Raw genomic sequence first — 20833 nt, 5'->3', positions numbered from 1 at the left:
AGGTTATTTTTCTTTCTTAGTATGGTTACTAAGAGAAACAGCATCTGATATAGTCTAGTAGCAAGCGCTGAAAAGACCAATATGGATACAGTGGTGTCAGTCCTTGACATATATGAGTGTTAAAGTTTTTAATAAGGAAGAAATGAAGCAACTCAAGCTAAAACAGCCAGACCTTGACCTTTAGATGCACAGCAGGCTTATCTGATGACGTTTTTCTCATTTTGCACATCCACAAAGTGTCAGATTGCATGATAGCCTGGAGGTTTACTGGTCAAAAGATGCATGCAGCTCTTTTAAGATGCTCCACCGCCTGTTAGGGTCTAATATGTCTGTCAACGGCTCCGTCCAGCAGCAGTCTGCACAACTGAACGGCCTGAGGCAGTAACATCCAATTTCATGCCATTTTCTTAGGCTCAATATAAAAAGAAATAACAGGACACCATAAACATACAAAAATACAACATACAAGTGTACAGTAAGTGTTGCCAAATGTTTCACTGTAAATGTCCAGCATTCAAAAACGCAGCTTATAGCCCATTTTTAGTTTTCTCAATCCGGGCTTGAAACAAAAGTTGTTCAATTCAGTTACTTCCATTACTGAAGCAGTAATTCTGCAATTTTACAGAAGTCCTTTAAAGATAATTGGGTGGCTATACAGGCAGCAGCTCCAGAATATTTCAACACAACTGCACAAACATTATTGTTTGGTTTAAGCAAACATTTGCGCACTCACTCTCTCCAACTCCTTCTCTCTCTCAGCACCAGTTTTTCACTTCATAATCAACATATCAAAACGTCTCTAATATCTACATTCTTGATTCCATGTTTCCAGTCTGAAGCCCATCAGATGATAATTATCACTGTCTTCTCAGTCTACAAAATGCCTGGTGGAAGTTTGATAGCAGATGATCCTTAAGGCCATTTCTCAACATTAAAAGTCCCTTCTGTCTTCCTCATGTCTGACCACAGAAGAACCAGAAACTACATGCAAACAGTGGAACAACTTTACAGCGTCAGTCGAGTGTAGTGTCGTCTGCCTTGATGAAGTGAAATGTATTTAACTTTAATTTTCCGGTTCTTTGGATTAAATCCTGTCTGGGGCTGCTGATGTAGAGCACAATAGGCGTGAATTATTTCTCACACAGAATAATGAACTTTGACATATTTACCTCAGTGGATCGGATTAGATAAAATTAGACTTTACTTATTTTTTAATTTTTTTATCTTCCTGAGGTAGATGCTTGATGTTTGATGCACTCACAGGTGCCCTGACAGCTTCTCTGCAGACTGTTAAGACTCAGCAGGTTTGTTTACTTAAGGACCTCTCCATGTGAATACTGCCCCAAGTCATTATTAAGCAGAGCAGCCTCCCTCATGGGAACACACCCTTTCTTCCAGGCTCTCAGAATTGACATGTCACGAAGCCACTGTGACCCACATCAGTCAAACTGTTAGCTACTTGGGCCACGAGTCAAACAGGGTGTCTCAGCGGTCGCAGTGGACATAAGTGATCCGGGGAAGGAGATAAAAACTACACACAAGACGCCCTCACCTGACTGCAAGCAGAGGAGTTTCCAGAGGAGCTAAAGTTTAGTCCTCACAGTGAAGAACCAGCCAGAGCTGCGAAGAAGCATCAGCAGTGGAAACTCAGCAACTCCACTAAAATACACAAAACTGACCAGGTAAGATTGCACCTTAACTTATAGTTCACTACTTTTATTGCTACCACTGCACCTATGTCTATTACTAGTGGTGGAAGAAGTATGCCGGTCCTCTACCTAAGAGTAGTAACACTATGGAGCGCTTTTCTTCAATCTCCATTTGGACAATGGCTCTTTGTGCTCAGGGCATCAGCAAGTAGAAATCTTTACCCACACAGCTCAAATGAAAGCAATAAAATGCTTTGAATGTAGTCACAAATGATCTGGTGCTTGTCAGCAAACATTATGATAATTCCAATCTATCACCACAAACCCTTTGTATTTCATATCATGTTTAACCCTTAAAGGGAACTCATGTAAATACTTTGAAATTCAAACTTTCAACCCTAGAGTGTTATTGGAGGATATAAGACTTTTTTCACTTTTGTGACATTTTTCAAAATTTTAAACTTTCATGTTGAAATTCAAGGTCAATGAAGTTACCATATATGGTTCCTTGCCAATTAGTGGTTAAAAAAAACATTCCAAGAAATGTATATGTCATCACTTAGTACAACTACTGCACTGTAAAATGTGTGAGTTTCATCAACCAACCATGGTTAGTTTTGACATTTCAACCGAAAATATTAAAGAGAACCGAGCCACAAACTTTCTTTTTCCAACTTGGGAGAAAAGAGAAAGTCTGAAACGTTCCAGGCCTCTGCTGATTGTTCAAATGCCACGATGTTGTGGTCTGTAATGCAGAGTGATCTTTGAAGATTGGCTGGGTGAAAACCACATGCTTCTCAACCTCACTGAGAGGCAGATATTTAATGTGTGCGGAAGTTACCAAATATGATCACTTGCCCTATAAAGGGTTAATTTTTTGAAAACAAAGAAAATCCTTTTTTTGTGTTTTTGTCAAGTTCCATCTCGTAATGGTCATGGAAAAACACAGGTTCCCAGTTCACAGCTTTTTGTCAAGCACAAGTCAGGTGCTCACATTAACACGAAAATAGATCTTGTTTGCTGTAATCATCCCTTCCAAATGTGCTTTCTATGTGTGATGGTGGACAAAATCCACAGATCTGTTTCATGCAAAAATAAATTCAGAATTTTTCCCAAAACTACATCAGCCATCTTCCATTGAAGTTCTGACCTTTTAAGGTTGAAAGTCCCCTTTTTGTGGTACTGTCCCTCCATCGCAGCTCAACACTGAAACACTTTCCAAGGAAGTTAAAAGAAAGAGGGACTTTCTGAGACATCATCTTCATTTGACTTACTCAGACAGCTCAAGCTATAATTTCTGCTTCTAATAAGATAGAGAATAAATTTTTGCACAAAATTTGGATAATGGACTTTGGTCTCATCACCTACACTTAAACCACAGAAGGAACCAGTGTTTGTGTTCATATGGGCACCAGGGTTGGAGATATCATGAACCCATACTGTAAGCCATAAATGTTGTGGCATGTGGTGACAAAATTAATGATGAAATTAATGATTAATGATGGCTGAATTCCATTTGACTTGTTTTGGTTCCTGGGTCATGTTGTTGTGCATGCTGCTTTCTACTAAGTCAAAGCCCTTTCATGTTGTGACCACAAGGAAAGGTCCTGCTTAAAGCTTTTACTGAGGCAAAAGTGAATTATGAGCAACCTAACCATTATAGAATACTCTATAGAAAAGTTTTTTTTTACTGTAAAATTTAATCTGTAAACTAAATACTAACTATTGTAATTAATAACACAGAGATCCATCCATTATCTATGCACCACTTTATCCACTGTAGGGTCGCAGCAGGCTGAAGTCTATCTCAGCTGATTTAGTACAGACAGACAACCAAACGCACTCACATTCACATGAATGGATAATTTAGAATCACCAGTTAACCTCAGCATGTTTTTGGACTGTGGGAGGAAGCCAGAGTACCCAGTGAGAACCCATGCAGGGAGAACATGCAAACTCCACACAGAAATACCTAGAACAGGGGTGTCAAATATGCGGCCCGTGGTCCAAAACTGGCCCTCCAGGGGATCCAATCCAGACGACTTTGCAAAATGTAAAAATTACAGAGAAGACATTAACTGCAAATTGTAAATTTGTAAAATTATAAATTTTAAATAATTGCTAGAACATGACAAGTTTTTTTCATCAAAAATTAAAATACTAGATTGTTCATTTTTCTTTTGTCATTTTGTGTCTAATTTTTGTACCATTTTGTCTTGTTTTTGTTGTTTTTTTTGTCTGACTTTTGTGGTTTTGTGTTTTGCTTTATTCAATGTTTTGTATCGTTTTCGTCATTTTGTGGGTTTTTTTGTCTCGTTTGTGTTGTTAGTCTACTTTTTTGTTGTATTGTTTCTCGCTTTTGTCATTTTTGGTCTTGTTTGTGTCATGTCCGTAATTTGTTTGGTCTCGTTTTTGTCGTTTGTCCATTTTTTGGTCACTTTGTAACTTTTTTATCTAATTTTTTTGTTTGTTTTGTGTTGTTTGACTAATTTTTTGTCGTTTTGTGTCTCACTCCAGTCATTTTGCATCAGATTTTTGTAATATTTTGTCCTGTCTTTTTTTGTCTGACTTTTGTCATTTTCATCATAAAGTAAAATACTATATCATTGTATTTGCCAGTATGTACACTACCTTTAGTTATATTATTTAAAATGATTCATTGCAAGTTGCAAGCAGACAATAAACTGCTTGAAGAGCTACACAAGAATTGATTATAAAATTAATTCATATTCTGATTCTTTTCAGATTTCACTGCAACTTTCTGATAATTTAATTTCAACATAGCAATTCACACCAGTTCTGTGAAAAAGTTGGTTGAGTTGATTACACAAATCAATATCCTTCATTAAGAAAAAAAGCTAAATCACAACATATTAACTTTACTTGATGTCTTTCTCTCTCTGTTTTAATCTTTTACCCTGCAAACTTAGAAACAAACACATTCCCATGCACACATGGACACCTCATCAAGAGGTGTTATCAAACACATTTCCTTTTGTCCCAAGAACAGTAGAATGCCGGGAGGAAAGAGTGACCAACGCTTTCCATATTGACTGAATGCCTCTCATATCAGTTTGGTTGCAATCTAATGTGCTGTTAAACTCAGCAATAAATGTAACTCTGCAAACAATAGACCTGTTTTCCTGAACGTAGTGGTTTCATTAGAGCAGAGCCGAGCAGAGTGTTCACACACAGAAAAGACATTTGTAGAGAGAGGAAGGATAATCTAGAAAAGCGAGTTTTTAACGCAGCTAAACATTTAAACTGCTAGAGCCTGGAGGCGAGGAAATGGACGATGTGTCCAGACATCTAGATCACACAGTCACATAGTCACAAAAGTGTTTTGGGCTGACATTTGTTAAATATAGCAATGTGAAAAAATGAGAACAGCAATAAGTGGAAATTGTTGGCTTTTTTTGACATTTCTGATTCTCTTTCACACGGCGTCTACAGACAAAGGTGGGAAACCGGAACAGCATCACAAGGAAAATTAACCTTTTCAATCATTTACGGGTGTAATGTTTTTTCTTGTGGTAAGAGTAAATACAGCCTTGTATCTATAAACTGACGTTGCCTCTTTTAGCAGAAATATTTTCTTGCCATTGTTTTGCATAATTGTTCATAGTCTCTGACATCGGGTTACTGAAACCTTTGACCACACCTCCAGGCAAAATTCCTTCAGTTGTAATATGTTTGACAGTTTTCTTGCATATACAGCCACAACATTTCAGTGGGTTTCAAATGTGGGTTTTGTGTGCATTACTTCTTTTTTAGTGAATTTTTGGTGGATTACCTATTGCAGGATCATCATGTTGAAAGGGCCACTTCTGGTTCATCTTCAACTTTCGGACAGATGGTGTCACATTATCTTTAGTCTTTGTTATGATGCAAATTTCATAGTCAAATTAATGACTGCAAGCTGTTAAGCCCCTGAGGCATCAAAGCAACTTTAAAATGGAATGGTTGTTTGGAGCCCTTTTGAAATCCCTCATCAGACTCATACAAGCACAACTTTTTCTCTGAAGGCCTTAGAGAGCTCTTTAGATCTTTATGCATTCTGACACCACACAATTTAAAAGCAGAACCCAGATGTCAGAGGTTTAAATAAAACATATTCCACCTGACAGTTACAATCACCGTCTCCTTATCTGGAACCCCTAACTATAATTTTATGAATTTGTGTGAAAGTGTGATAAATGTAGGACTATCCTTTATTATACTTTTTAGATTTTTCCCCACTAAGGTACATTATGAAAATGACTACAAAACCTAAATTTTATGTGCCACTTGTTTGATCGCACCTTAAAAATCTTTAGGCACGGTAGTAAATAAGATTAAATGTCTGCCAATCCAAATATGTTGAAAAAGTTATGTATCTATTATGAGTTAGAGTTATGTATTTTTATTTACACGATGGTACACTGAAAAAAGAGAGTTGTTTGACCAACTTAAACACAATGCCAGTGGTTTAGGATAGATGTACCTAAATCATATTATTCTTCCAAAATTAACAGTTTGCATTATTACAACTTAATGAACAAAAATAAAATAATTTTTTCCAACTTTTGCTTTACTCTAATGTAACATGTAAAACAGGGTTTTGCCTCTAACGCTACTCAAAGAAAATGGGGCTAAAGCTGCAGTGGAAAAACTTGTAGAAACATGCTAAGAAAGTAGGAAACTTAATTTTCTTTTGCTGAAATTAGAATACAGGTTTAAAGGGACAACAGGTAATTTCAAATTGATGGAATCCAGAAAACTGCCTTTGCCAAATCAGAAAGATAAATGTGATTCATTTGAAGCAGTACTTTACTTCGACTAAGGCTTAAATACAATATTTACACTGTATGTAGTGATTCTTTATTAGTATTTGTTAATCTTGCTGCATTATACACAATTAATCATTAAATTCTAACAAAAATGTTAACTGGCTTTGGAGAAAAACAGCTACTGATGACGCTACTGTAAAGCCATACTTGTTTTTCATCTCACCATGTGACCTCACCATGTGCCAGTGTTATAAAAATGTTTTGGACTGAGGTCAAGTCACCTGATTCATCTACTTGACTCTCCTATTTGTGCAACACTTTAGGGTTTACCAAAAGGTCAACGGAATCTGACTGAGTACAGAACATTTTACTTTAAATATGTTTTAGTGAACTCTGGATGTAGTTTGTTGTAATTATTTTGTCAGTGTTTTTTTTTTAATGTCTCATTTATCCTCCTCTGTTCAGAGCAGTGGAATAAAAGGAGGAAAAGCAGATAGAAAATCATTATGCATTAAATTAATGTATGTTTTGATTATTTTAAATTGTTGCAGGTTCTTAATTTGTCAAATGGGCTTAAATAGTGGCCTCTAGTACCACTCCCAGTCCGGTGAGCTGTTCTCTTACTCATATCGTGATGAATCTGTTCCAGCAACTTATCCTTTATCCACACAGAACATTGTATGTGTCCCACCCTTATTTTTGTATTCTATCACGCTTTCTTTAGCAGTTAATTTGCAATTTACAATGACAATCCCACGTGATTGACATTTTTAAAAGGCAGTGGGTGTTACATTGTGATAGCAGCCAGACAGCTCCTTTAACAGTGAAACTAACAAACATTTTACGGTCAGTTAGGAAATCAAACAAGGCTTTGATGTTCCATTTTCCTACCTACATCTGAAAGGTGTAGCAGACTAGATTTCTAATGATGTTAAAAAATGGAAGAAAAGATACGATCATGCAGAATCATGTGAGAATCCTAAATTAATTCTGGATTAAAACACTTTAAAAGACAAACAATGGCTGAGTTTAAATGCAACAAACGCTCCAGTTGGCAAAGCTGTAGCGACTGATTCCTTAGTAAGGCCCAATAAAGTCAATACCACGGAACAAATGTCAAGTTTACTTTAGGATTGCTGCTGTTTAAATATTGGGCATTCGGGTAAAGTGTCAGTGCAGCATCAATGCCTCACTGTCTCACAAAATGTCACGCAGGGTGTCAAAGTATTACGATGCTGATGACACCCAGCATGTAGTGAAAACAGTGCTTTCTTCTTCTAGGAACCTGAGTATGGGGAGTCCAGGCTGTGAGCACACAAGCTGCACCACCCACTCGCCTCTCTACTTCAGTCACCCCCATCCCCACCCCAGATCAGCCTGGCTGGACGAGGCTGAGGACATCAAACCGCCTCACGGTTTTCTGGGCTTCTCTGAGCTCTGCTGGTCGGGGGTCCACATCCCACACAATGACAGATTAGCCACCGAGGAGAACTCCTGGGTGCTGAGAACGACAGAGGCCCCTGCTCCCCCTCCTCCCCCCTGCAGGTCTCCAGAGCAGAGACTTTTCGCTCCAAACCAAGCCCAGCATCCCCCCTCAGAGATGGAGGTTCAGGTGGAGGAGCGCTGCCTGGAGCAGGTCCAGACCATGGTGGTGGGAGAGGTGCTGAAAGACGTCGACACCGCCTGCAAACTGCTCAACATTGAACCGGGTAGGACGGAATAAGACTAATGTTATATTATCATGAAGTGACATTTAAACAGAAAAAACTGCTGTGAGAGTGTTGGCAGAAGTTGTAATCTAATAACACATAAAAAAGGGAAGCCATCGCTTGTTTGTTTGCTCTCACAGTAACATCCAGTGTGACACTTTCTGACCACCTTCTGCAAACTTTTCAGTTGACACAGTATCATCTTCACTTCACATGAACTTTATCTAGAACTTTATAATCATAAACCATGTGTGCATGATTATTTTTCCGCCAAGGAACGGCATATGTTTGCCTGTTTGCCTGTCTGCCTGTCTGCCTGTCTGCCTGCCTGCCTGCCTGCCTGCCTGCCTGCCTGCCTGCCTGCCTGCCTGCCTGCCTGCCTGCCTGCCTGTCTGTCTGTCTGTCTGTCTGTCTGTCTGTCTGTCCATCAGCAACATTACTCAAAAACTGAAAAAGTAAGTAAATATTTAGCAATAACAAGTAATTCTATTTGTTCAGGACTCTGAAAAAAAAGATAATTATTACTCTGCCAAGGAATGTGGCAGAGTAATGTGACAATCATCATACATTTGTCTGTCTGTTAGCAACATTACTCAAAAACTGACTAACGGATTTCGATCAAATTTTCAGGAAAGTTCAGAAATGACACAACGTCCAACTGATTAGGTTGATGCGGCTTATAGTCAGGATCCACGGATTTGTTAAAGACGTCTGTATCACTGCAAGATACACGGCGTCACTGTAACAACAAGTGAACATGATTGCAATCCTACTACAAAACCGTTGCGGACTTATCGGGACTTTTCTATCGCAAGTGATACAAGAAACAATTGATTAAATTGTGGGGGTGTCCCATTAATTCCTGCCACCCGCTACATATTTAGGTCACGCGATTCGGTATCCATACATAGCGCAAAAGTCACTTTGTTTGTGGGTACATCTATATTAAACAGTCACATTCTATAGTACCGAGATTTCCGCCACAATTTTTTTCAAGATTTCAGCCGTCGGAAATAATACAACTGAGTAGCCTTGGAGGAGGACTGCACTCTCTCAGTGCTTTTCTTGTTTGTGTTTTGTCACAGCGTGCTTCCTAAATAACTCAGCAGACACATTTACAGAAGCCCACTCTACATGCTCTATCACAGTCACGATTCAAACAGAATTCAGAGTTGTTCAACTTGCAAGACAGAGAATTTAAAAATAATGGTCAGAGAGCAAGTTAACAATGACTTTTTGTTGTTGACTGTCTCATATGAACCCACAATACGACAGTCTGAGATGTGAGATTTGCGGATTAAACCGAGTTAGAGCAATAATGGCTGATAATGTGGTTGTATTCTTATATGATCATCAAACCAAACATACCTTGTCTCTGTATGTTGTCCTGTTTAGATCCCTTGGGCTGGAACTGTGTGCACGTTCAGAAGTGGCTGCTGTGGACCGAACACCTGTACAGGCTGCCTCAGGTGAGCATGATGTTCCAGGAGCTGAGTGGCAGAGATCTGTGCTCCATGACAGAAGCAGACTTCAAGCAACGCTCCTCACAGTTTGGAGACATCCTGTTCGCTCATCTGGACATCTGGAGATCAGGTAACAACAACAGAAACAGTGGGAGATAAAACATACACCAACATCCGCTCTGTTGTTAACGAAGTAGGGATTTGCAAATTAGCCTGAAATTGTTAATTTAAGATATTCTTATTCGTGAAATCCGCTACATGATTGTTTTTTGTTGACTGCTTAGCTGCAGCAATGAAGGAACGCTGCCCACCAGAAGACAGCAAATCTGGTAGGCACTGAGTTTTAACTAGATTTCAACATAATCACAATGTTCTGAGAATAGCTGTAATGATTCCACATTTTAGAATACAAAGCCAAGAAAAAACACTCACTATAATCGTACATGTGGCCTGCTGTCGCTGTAATTCTCCTACATAGCGGCTGATGAGGACTCCTGGTCAGATGTGATGTGTAATTTCCCCAACCAGCCCATCCACCTGTGGCAGTTCCTGCAGGAGCTGCTGCTCAAACCGCGTAACTACAGCCGCTGCATCCGCTGGCTCAACAAAGAGAAAGGTAGAAACATTCAGAGTCACTGAGAGCTGCAGAAGAGGAGGCTGGATGGTAGTTTGGCACACCAGTTATGTGGGTGCAAGAAGCAGTTGATATTGAATAGACATTTTTCACTAAAAACACACTGATAGTCACAGCATGAAACAGGCAAGACTTAACCGACAAGAGTTTCCTTTAATGTGATTAGTATCATCTGTGACTGTTTGCTATGACAAGAAAATGTGTAATCTTGGCAATGTCTGGTGAATTCAGTTTGACTTTTTTTTAGGGCTTGGCACATTTGAAATAGCATCCACTGCCAACTGTACATTAGAAACAGTCAAATGTAAAGATATTACAGCCAGGAGGGTAATTTTGAATTATAACATCAAAAACCACTTCCCTGATGAGATTTTAAATTACCTACCTTTATATTTGCTTAAAAGAGTACTTTTACACTGGAGGAAGGACCTATTAGCTTTCTAGCCAACAGTTACATGAGAATATTGATGCCACTCTCATGTCTAAATACTGCATGAAGGTAAAGGCAGCTGCTGCTAGCTTAGCTTAGCATTTAACCTGGAAGTTGAGAAAGGTAAATAGATAGCTAGGCTTTGTGTAGAGGTAAAAAATCTACCAAACAACACCTCTATAGCTTACTCACTTTGCGCTTCAGAAGTACAAAGGTTTTTAGCAGCATTTGGACAGAGCCATGCTAGCTTTTCCACTTGGTTCTACTGTTAGTGCTGAGCTAAGCTAAGCTAAGCTAAGCTAACTGGGTCAGTCCAGGTCACTTCAGATAGCAGTAGCTGTATAGATTATGCAGATAACTTTTAAGTTATAAATTCCAAAATAAATGGTACAGATACTATCAATATGACATTGAACTTTCTTTTGTATTATTAAAATGTCTATTTGTGCTGTATTGATGATATATCGGACAGGCCACAGTGTAAACACAGATTAGGCTAAAATAATTGTTGTTCATCAGTCTTATATACTCAAAAGTGGACACACCATCCAAACATTGACACCACACAGAAACTGCCTATCAGCAAACATCTGAGAAAAATGTATTAAGTCACACACTCTTGTAGATAAAACACCATTTCTTTTAGCCTTTACGCTGTTTATTTGTACAGAAGGACGCAATTTTCCAGATTGATAAAGCTTAAGTTAATAGCATATCATACTAATGTCTCTTTTTCATATTATTGGCATTATATTGATCATGATTTGCATTTAAATCACACCACCTTCTACTGAGGTCAGTCAATTAGAAGGCCCACCTCATGGACTGAGACTGGAGCAGGAAATCAGTGCATTTCGTGTGATGTATCTAATTAATTTGCAAGTAAATGCAATCAGAGGTGAATATAATCAGAACAGACCTTGATTTCTCATCATAGAAATGAAGAAGAAGCTGTTATTACCGTATCAGCCGAATATCAGGACATGTTTGGGTCCGAAAAGCTGAGAGAGGCAGATTGGACTGTTTAAAGACCCGCCTGTGGATCGCTACGCTGCCTCTGATTGGCTCTGACCCCGATAGTCTCTCAGCCAATCACTGGCGAGCTCTACTCCTCATGTCTAAAACTAACCAATCAGAGCCATGGTGGTATCCTTCTCTGTGTTTCTTCACAGTTACTTCGAAATTTATCTCCCTCCTTTGACAATTAAGTAATTCTTTCATTTTCAGGAAGCAATTAGAAGAAAAAAAAGGCCTCTGCTGGAGCCAATCAGTCAGTTGTATCTGCTAGAAAGCTGTCATTGTTGTGAAAGTTTTTTCTCTGGAGGTATTTACCCTTTAAAAAATAAAAAGGGCTGAGAAACTGCCATGTTTTGTCTGAAAGTGGCCCCTTAAGGCTCGACTGAAGTTTGCCGTCAATCACACGGACAAAGACCTTCTGGAGGAAAGTTCTGTGGTGCTTTCCACAAAGTAAATGGAAAAAATAAGAAGTATTACCTCTACATTCGTTGACTATGACATAAAAAACACTTTAAAAATGGTCAAGAAATGGCTAAATCAGGCTAGAATTAAGAGTTTAGACTGGTCTTCCTGAATTAAACTCCACCACGAACCTGTAGACTGTAATGAAGAAACACGTCTGTGTCAAAAAGCCAACAAATTCGGTTCAACTAGAAGCTTGTGGACAGCTACCAAAAGTCTCTGGTTGAGGTGAAAATGGCCAAAGGACATTTAGCTAAATGATAGCATTGCTGTATGTATATTTTTGAACCAGCAGATTTTGTCATACTTCCAAAAGTGTAAAATGCACCATAGTCTTTGTGACAAAGACAGATTTCAGTGATTCTATCATAGAAAATTAAAAGTTATAAAGAATCACTGGAAACTCAAGACTTCCATGATATACAGTCTTTACAAGTGTATGTAAACTTTTGTCCATAGCTATACGTGGATGTTTGCATATTTCCTACTGAAAATACAGCCTTTGGTGAACATTGCACCAACTTTTGGGGTTTCTAACATCACTACAATTTCATGTGTAGCAAATATGGCTAGCCACAGTTCCAGTTTCCTGCTAGTTTGACATGGCTAAATGGTGACCACACTAACTGGTGTGTATAGTGGTTTATACATTGTCATTACATGTGCAATGTTACCCTTTACAGTTTTGTCTATTCCCTCAATGAATTTCAGGCTCTAAGAATCTGTATTTTTTGACATACTGAACCCTAAATATGACTTCCTGACATTTAAAAAAAAAATCAAAGTAGAAAATTTTACAGGTTTAAAAAACGTAAAATTTCAGGCAAAATGTTTTAGAGAATTTAGTTTCTGATTTAGTTTCTGAGCACACTATGATTAAACAAAACATATTTCCTGAATTCTAGCGAATTTTTTTGTGAGACTGGTAGCAATCTTCTCATGTAACTCTTGGCAAGAAAATAAATAAGGATTTTGTTCAGATTTTTGTTTTTGCACAAGTAGATGACAATTTTGTTGACAGTACTGACACTTAAATCACATATCGGAATATTTTCTACCTGCAAGCAGAAATACCAAAGTGTGTCACTTGACGTTTTTTCCAGCTCAGAATCCATATTAAGTACATTTTCTTTCTTCTGTTTGAAGGAATTTTCAAAATAGAAGACTCAGCTCACGTTGCCAGGCTATGGGGCATCAGGAAGAACCGGCCAGCAATGAACTATGACAAACTGAGCCGCTCTATACGTCAGTACTACAAGAAGGGTATCATTCGAAAGCCTGAAGTGTCCCGCAGGCTGGTCTACCAGTTTGTTAACCCTGTAGGATGGTCAGCCAGAGGAGAATGAACTGAGGGGCAATTAAAGAGATACTGGTCATACAGCAGAAGAATGAAGAACTCTGAAGCTCATGCCAGTGACTGTATTTGATGTTTCATTTCAATTGTAAAGACTGCCTACTACATCATGCACTTCTGCCTATTTCACTCTACTTTATTATTCCAAAAACTACATTTTATTATGTTTGTCTCCTATTTGGCTCTAATGCTCATGTTTAAAATGGCTTTTTTTGGTGTGAGGTTTGGTTTTTCAAATGGATGCTCAGTTTTTTTTTCGCACTGAAGATTTCAAACTTTGGGAAATACATTTAAACACTTTGTTGCTGGGGATGAGAAGATCAATGCCATCTGAGTAGCTGGAGGAATAACGCTGTGGAAAATGTCGGATTGTTTTTACATTTCACATTAAACAAAGAACATATAGTGAACTTTAGAGGTGCTGGTACCTTTGGGATTCCAGTATTTGTGTTACACTGTGTTAACTGGCTGCTGGCTACAGCTGCATATTTCCCACAAAGACACAAGTAGAGTATCAATCTTCTCATCTATCAGAACTAAAGTGAAAAAGCATTATCTCCAGAAGTGTCAAACTATCCGTTTAAATCCTCTTTTTTAAATAATGACATTTTCTTTTTCTCTAATTCAAGTGTCAAACATATAGAAGTTGCAGAGCAATGCCAAAACAAGTGAGCATTTTATCAAACCCACCTTGCTAAATAGTCATTTTTATGGGCCTATATTTGGGTATTTGTTCAGGCTCTACAATAAAGCAGTAAATTATTAGCAAGAATTGCCTCTTTTTCATGGAACAGTCTCAAATTCGCATATGCAGTCCGTACACAAAAAACACACAGACACTACCTTTGTTTTTTGTTTTTTTCAACAAACTTGTTTCCCTTTCAAACCAATATCGCAATATTGACACCATCACAACAAATTTGATTTGGGTTTTTCATCACTATCGTCATTATTATCTGTGATCATAATCATCTTTATGCATATTTAAATGAACTTCTTGTTACATCAAGATGAACAGGCACTACACCAGTTAGGAGATAAAAGTACATCACTAACTATGAACATACATCTTCTAGACCGCTAATATAGGGTTTCCACAACATGAGCTGCTGTCCCCTTTGTGCATAAGGAAGAGATCAACATAAAAAAGCATTTACATGTACACCTTTTTACTGCCTCAACATGGTTAGGTCTCATTTTCAACTCAACACAGTTGTACAGTTACAATAGAATATAATCTTTAAATTACATCATCATATACAAATCTGACAGCGTGGGATAACGTCACGCTTTTATGATACACTGACAATTCCATTGCAATAAAATTCATACGATATGGTACCTATTACTTAATATGTTTTCCATTGCTGTTATTTAATGAAACACATTTACATGTATAACACTACATTTTGTCTTAATAGTCAATCACTTGCATTTTTTTTTTTTTACATTTTTCTTTTCTGTTACATTTACACAACTCATACACACTGGATGATGAAGATGTTTTGCCCCAAAATATTAACCTGGTAACGTGGATCTTTGTGTTTGGACTTGCGTGTCTCGTGTAGATAATGTGTTTAATGCTTGTGTGTGTGTTTGCATGTGTGTGGACGTGTGTGCGTACGTGCATCGAGGATGGAGGACAGTTGGATGACAGGAGTCCTTTTTGCTATGCTGGACAGCTTTACTCTAAGACACAACTTGTGAGCTGGTGATGTGTTTCTCCTCATGTGTGAGACCCAAACCTGTCAAATCCAGTTCCAGACACAGAGCTAAACACATCTGACTGTTGTTGGTCTGGTGACATTTAAAAACTGTAGGACAACTAAGTTATAAAAAGCATTTCTCCCATCTTATCAGAGACTCAGGTGCAACTCGTAGCAAGAAAACTCACTGATTAACATCTGATGAATGCGATTCCTGCTGTACATTTAACTTCCATGGAGCAAGTTAAAGACTTAAAAACAGCCATGTAATGAACGCACTGTGTAAGGGTCATCTTACATGCAGTGCACGACTGGTGACATGTATTCCCCCTGTGTTGTGAGCAGACAAATGAAGTGTGGGTGGACTGGGAAGCAACTACAAGCTGATCTTCACTGAAGCTGTTTCACATGTAATATGTGAAATTATTGCATGGAGAGAAAACAGATAGTTGATGGTGTTGGGTCGTTCTTTGGCTCAGCAGGAAAATGGGCCACATAACTAGTGCTTTTTGCTAGGCAGGGCTTTAAATGACAGCGGAGAACAATGTTTAGACAACATGCCCTCTTTCGAGCCCAATCACTAGTACATTCATGTCCTGTTGGAGAGGCTTCAATCTTCTGTAGCACTGTAACACATCGACATGCCTCCATTGGCGTTTCGCTCTGGAAGGACAGTCCCCGGCACAGGCATTGTTCAAAACCCTCCTCTTACACTGCAGTGGCAAGATGACTCGTTCCGACTTCACTCTGAGGGAATGTATCACTCACATTTCTTGTTAGCAGTAGTGGATTAAATGAGACCTGAATTAGTGAACCAAGAATGAAAGCTTCTGCAGAAACTGTAAATCCTTTCCATGGTTTGCATGAAGATGATGTTGTCAAAGGATTTGTGATGTTAAAAAAAAAAAAAAAAACAGGAAATGTTGAAAAAACAAAACAGAACATAAAATCAGTTCATCAACAAGCTTTCTCTCGTGAAATCAGAAGCACGTGCATGTCCAGAAGCATGTGATGCTAAGGAGTGAACTCTGCATTTGTAGCTGAAGTGTTGCATCAAGTTGTAGCCCTCGGGAGGCTGCAGGATTCAGGGAATGCAAGTCGTTGCATAGCACATGCTGCTATGCAAGTTCAGAAACAGTTAAAAACACATAGCACTGCACACACTGGAAAAGAGGTTGGACCAAATCACAAAGAAAAAACAAAAAAGCAAAACAAAAAAACAAAACAAAAAAAGAGGATACTGTCTGTGGTACTTTTAACACTACACAGCATTCCCGATGTAAGAATGACGACTGACCATACACAGCATTAAAAATGCTACACAAAATGGCATCACACTGTATATACACAATGCAGGTTAGAGAAGCTCATCTTTGTCGAATGGGTATAACTGATTATATTATCTTCCCATTTTCACAAGAGAACAGACTGCAGTATACTGCAAGTTTAAATAAGCTGCATCATATGTTAAATACAGCTACACAGAGAAGCAATGTGTTCCTGCACTGTCTCGCTGTTATAGTTGAGTGTGTATATACTGGAATAACTGCTGCTCCTGTTTTTAAATGTGTAAGTCCACCCACCCCAAATGCTGGATAAAATATATTATACTGATATATTGTCTTTTAGGTTACTAAGTTTTATTTAGGCAAGACTGCTTGGCGCATCTGTTGGGCAAGGGATGTGTTGCTCTTAAGTCTCTGGCTATGTGCGGTGCAATTGGACGGGACAGTTCAAGCTGCCTCCAATGGCATGTCCTTGTCCAGTAACGTGACTAGATTGGCTCGACATAATTGGCCGGGTACAGTCCCTCTCGGCCGTTGTCCAAACGACCTCTACACCAGCCCTGCTCATCTTCATCCTCAGTCTTGGTCAGTTCATCACCTGTCAAGGAAAGTCCACTCTTTAATCAACACAGTCTTATGCATCCAATAGTGAACGTAAATCTGCAATTCTCTCTAGGTTTTATATAATATTAGTTCCATTTGGTGAAGTATGTTAAATATACTGGGGTCAAGAGTGAACATCTTCTGCGCTCCCAATAACATTTTTTCAATCATTTGGATTTTTCACATCTTATTTATTCAGCTAAAGGAATAGTTCAGTGGCTTGGGAAATACAGTGTTTGCTTGGTTTGTTGTCTGGAAGACTCTGCACAGTAAATAGGATATAACAGGCCACCAACCGGTTAGCTTAGCTTAGCATAAAGACTGGAAATAAGAGAAACAGCTACAATAATGGTGCAAAGTTAACAAAATCTCCCTGACGGCACCACGAAAGATCACTGATGCTGACAGTGCAACTTGTTGTGGATTTATATTGTGACTGTGAGGTTGCCTGGAAAATACAGTCCAGTACATAATCCAATCATAAAACCACAACCTGTGTTTTTTTTTTTTTTTTTTTTAACTTTGTATTCGTCCAAAAATAATTTAGAACATGTTTTTGTACTTCCTAAAAGGAAAACTGTTCCTTTAACTGTTTAAATGCTGTGTGTTCTAAATGGTCTTCACACAGCCAGGAAACTGCTTCCTTTTATTTACTTACAGTAAAGCCATTCAGTCCAGAATATAATGTAACCAGCCCATTAAATATCCACTCAGTGGTAGCCACAGAGCAGCCCTTTGTTTGTTTAGACATGCAGATTTCCAGTTTTCTTTCACTTTAAGTTTTCCCATGTAAATGACTCAAATTTGGCTGTGTGTTGGGCAGTACCAACTCAGTTCAACTCCAAATTAAAGGTGCCCTGTGGAGTTGTTGTTTTTAACCGTTAGTAGCAATACGAAACTGTATTTTTATACAAGTATTTTTTACACTATTTAACTGATCAGCAGGTTGCAGTAACATGCCAAGAAGAGCAACAATACACAAAATGTAAGTAAGGAGATTTTAAATATGAAGTAAACACAAATGTAAACAATGAGGTCTCAAAATACATATAAAAAAAACTGTGCATCAGAGGAAAGAAATTCATCCAACATATCCATTGAGCCTGAAATACCCATGATGCATTTTGATGAGTTGCTCAGAATGTAAACATAAGCTCTGTTTGTTTACAAGAAAACCTCCACTGGGCACCTTTAACTTCTCTTAAACAGAACAAAGAAACTCTTGTTTGCACACAGGTGTGAAGAGTCTTTAAAGCCAGCCTCCAGCAAACACGCCTCATCTCAAACTGTGGAGATAAAAATGTGAACGTGTAGAACAAAAGTGCACAGCTGTGGCTTTTTCAATTGTTATTTTTCTGTCCAAAGCTTGCATTTAAACTGTTAGTCATGCCACAGTGTGGAACTCTAAAGCACTTTCTCGAACCATTTCCCTAAGAGCTTGTGTTAATTGACAGTAAATGCCTGTAATTTGCTTTCCATGTGGCTATTATTGACTAATCACTGCTATCCTCTATGGGGGAATGAAGCTTTAGAATAGAAATTAGGACAGAGCTGTTGCTTTTTGACCACCTGCATCTTATGCTCCAGCTTGTCTCCTGAATCTGTACAATGATGGACGAAATGAAATAAAGTAATTTTACAACAGATAATTACCTGCTTTGAAGGTGAGCTCATCCTGTTCCTGGCCTTCATAGTCATAGAGAGCTCGAACACGGAGCCCTCTCCCAGTGCTGGAATCATCTTCAAATGAATTCCCATTGCCACCGTTCTCATTGCCAGAGTACGCAGCGGGCTGCTCATCATCGGACCACTCAGTCGAATAGGCTTGGTTCTTATCATAGCTGCTCACACTAGAACGTAAAGAAAATGCTGAGTTGAAGTTTAATGTCAAGCAACCCCAAAACAAAAGACTAAAAATATGTTTAAGGACGAGTTTACCGACAAATCACACGAAAAGGTCAAATCCAACAATGATGATTGTGTTAGCAACTGCATGAAATAAGCCCTCCACTGATGCCCAAAAAACAACAAATAAAAACACACGAATGAGCCACAGTGTTTCCCTTACGAGTATCATTATAACGCACATGGGCATCATGGTTTGTTTTGAGTCATTCCCATGTACACCATCCTGCTGCCGTGAATACACACTAGAGCAGCTGAAAATAGGTCACACATGCACTGTTTACTCGTGTTTCTAAACTGATATAGCTTTAGAGCCCGTGAGCGTGAGATTTGTTGACAAAAACAAAACTATGGAGTGAAATGAAAATTCACTTAAACTAAATATTCATCACATCTGACAGCTTTATTGTAAAATTTAATGTAAGATCTAATTTCATGATGAAATAGATTGTGTTTCAGTGTGACTGATGGGATTTGTGAACAACAGACTTCTTGAACCAACCTGCTACGGTCACCAGGTGGAGCCACATGGTCGGTGCTTGGAGTGGGTGGGGCTCCATCTGGTTTCTTCTTCTTTGGAGGAGCAGCGGCCTGGTCTGGGTTGTACTCCTGGTGAGGAGAGTAAGAAGAAATGCATCAAAGTGGAAGACAGACAAGAAATAAAGAAGGGAGGTTTCATTCACAGGCTGTAGTCTGACTGGCTGATGTTGTACCTCGAATGCAGGCCAGTTCATATGCATCCCTGGACCGTGGTTGTTGCTGAACCACTTCAGGTCCTCTTGTGTGTTTGCAGCCAGGATCGTGCGCTCCAGTTCTCTGTATATTGTGGCATAGCTGAGGAGACGGAAATGGAACAAATAGTGACAATGAGAGAGCCAGAAGGGACCTGGGGATGCTGCCAATTTGGCAACAAAAACCACAGTGTAGTTCAAATTCTGGGTTGAGAGAGATCCAGTATTGGGTCATGACAAGACTGAAGTGTCTCCCTGAATTTTCTGCTGAAGCTGAAGCTCTCAACAGCAGAAATAACCTGAATAATCCTATTTTTGAACAGGATGCTACTGGTAATGTTGCCACAGTTTTTCCAAAAACACTGCAATGTGTAATAGATTAAAAAAGGGCATATTCATCCTGTATTTTTATTTCCCTACATACACGACAGACCAGGGCATCTGGGTGTTATATTAACACTGTCAATTGGGCACAAACAGCATACAACATCATTCAAGAGCTTTCTCCAAACCTGGTAAATTAACTACATAGATGCTGTGTGGGATTGAAGGGGTGAGCTACAGCACCTTTTTGAACACAGAAAATTAAGCAGCTTAATTTTAATAACTTGCTTTTTGGCAGATGAGGCTATGTTCTTCATTAAAGATGATAATTTCCTGTAATGTCTAATATGAGACCTTCTCTGTAGTTTCGCTCAGTGATCCTGGAGGAATACGAAAGTGTATTTAATTAGAGACCAGTAAAATCTCACAGAGAACCTGTGCTGCTGCTTTTGAGAGGACATGGTTATAGCAGAGAGGGAAAGCAGATTTATGCAAGTATATTTAACAAGAGGAACTAAATCTTGACCTGCACTGTGGTCATGACGATGCTAAATCCAGAACATTCTTTGACAATGAGCACATGATTCTAAACAAGTGTAGAAACTGTTGTAGAAAATGTAAAATGTTTAACTAACTACAGTCATTTGACCCAACATATAATGAGACATGCATAAAAAAACAATGGAAAAAATAATTAAATCCAAGGTGAATGATTGAACCAGTCAGGCTGCACTAGAGTGCGATCCTCTAAAACACTCAGAAGTTTGAATAATCAATGGCAACCATGGTTG

The 20833-nt window shown here is 38.7% G+C and overlaps 2 protein-coding genes across 3 annotated transcripts in view; one reads left to right on the top strand and one right to left on the bottom strand.

The window, feature by feature from the left end:
* The first annotated feature begins 1401 nt into the window (after positions 1–1401).
* On the top strand, positions 1402–14334 carry LOC111572140 (SAM pointed domain-containing Ets transcription factor). The gene is made up of 6 exons (XM_035950692.2): positions 1402–1682; positions 7700–8127; positions 9523–9720; positions 9875–9919; positions 10069–10206; positions 13280–14334. Exons 2-6 carry the CDS (start codon positions 7710–7712, stop codon positions 13477–13479), a joined length of 999 nt encoding a protein of 332 aa, XP_035806585.1. The 5' UTR covers positions 1402–1682; positions 7700–7709; the 3' UTR covers positions 13480–14334.
* The window catches only part of LOC111572121 (protein kinase C and casein kinase substrate in neurons protein 1), a 36699-nt gene continuing 30197 nt past the window's right edge, over positions 14332–20833 (bottom strand). For both annotated transcript variants that reach the window (XM_023275652.3, XM_035950691.2), the window contains 4 exons: positions 19701–19821; positions 19490–19596; positions 18736–18932; positions 14332–17077 (listed from right to left, as the gene is read on the bottom strand). In XM_023275652.3, the coding sequence (XP_023131420.1) occupies positions 16968–17077; positions 18736–18932; positions 19490–19596; positions 19701–19821 (535 nt within the window). In that variant the 3' untranslated portion in view covers positions 14332–16967. The remainder of the gene's footprint in view (positions 17078–18735; positions 18933–19489; positions 19597–19700; positions 19822–20833) is intronic.

This window comes from Amphiprion ocellaris, chromosome 8, assembly GCF_022539595.1.
Source record: "Amphiprion ocellaris isolate individual 3 ecotype Okinawa chromosome 8, ASM2253959v1, whole genome shotgun sequence".
Lineage (NCBI taxonomy): Eukaryota > Metazoa > Chordata > Actinopteri > Pomacentridae > Amphiprion > Amphiprion ocellaris.
The sequence above is the reverse complement of the archived record's forward strand: the minus strand, read 5'-3'. Positions and strand labels throughout refer to the sequence as shown.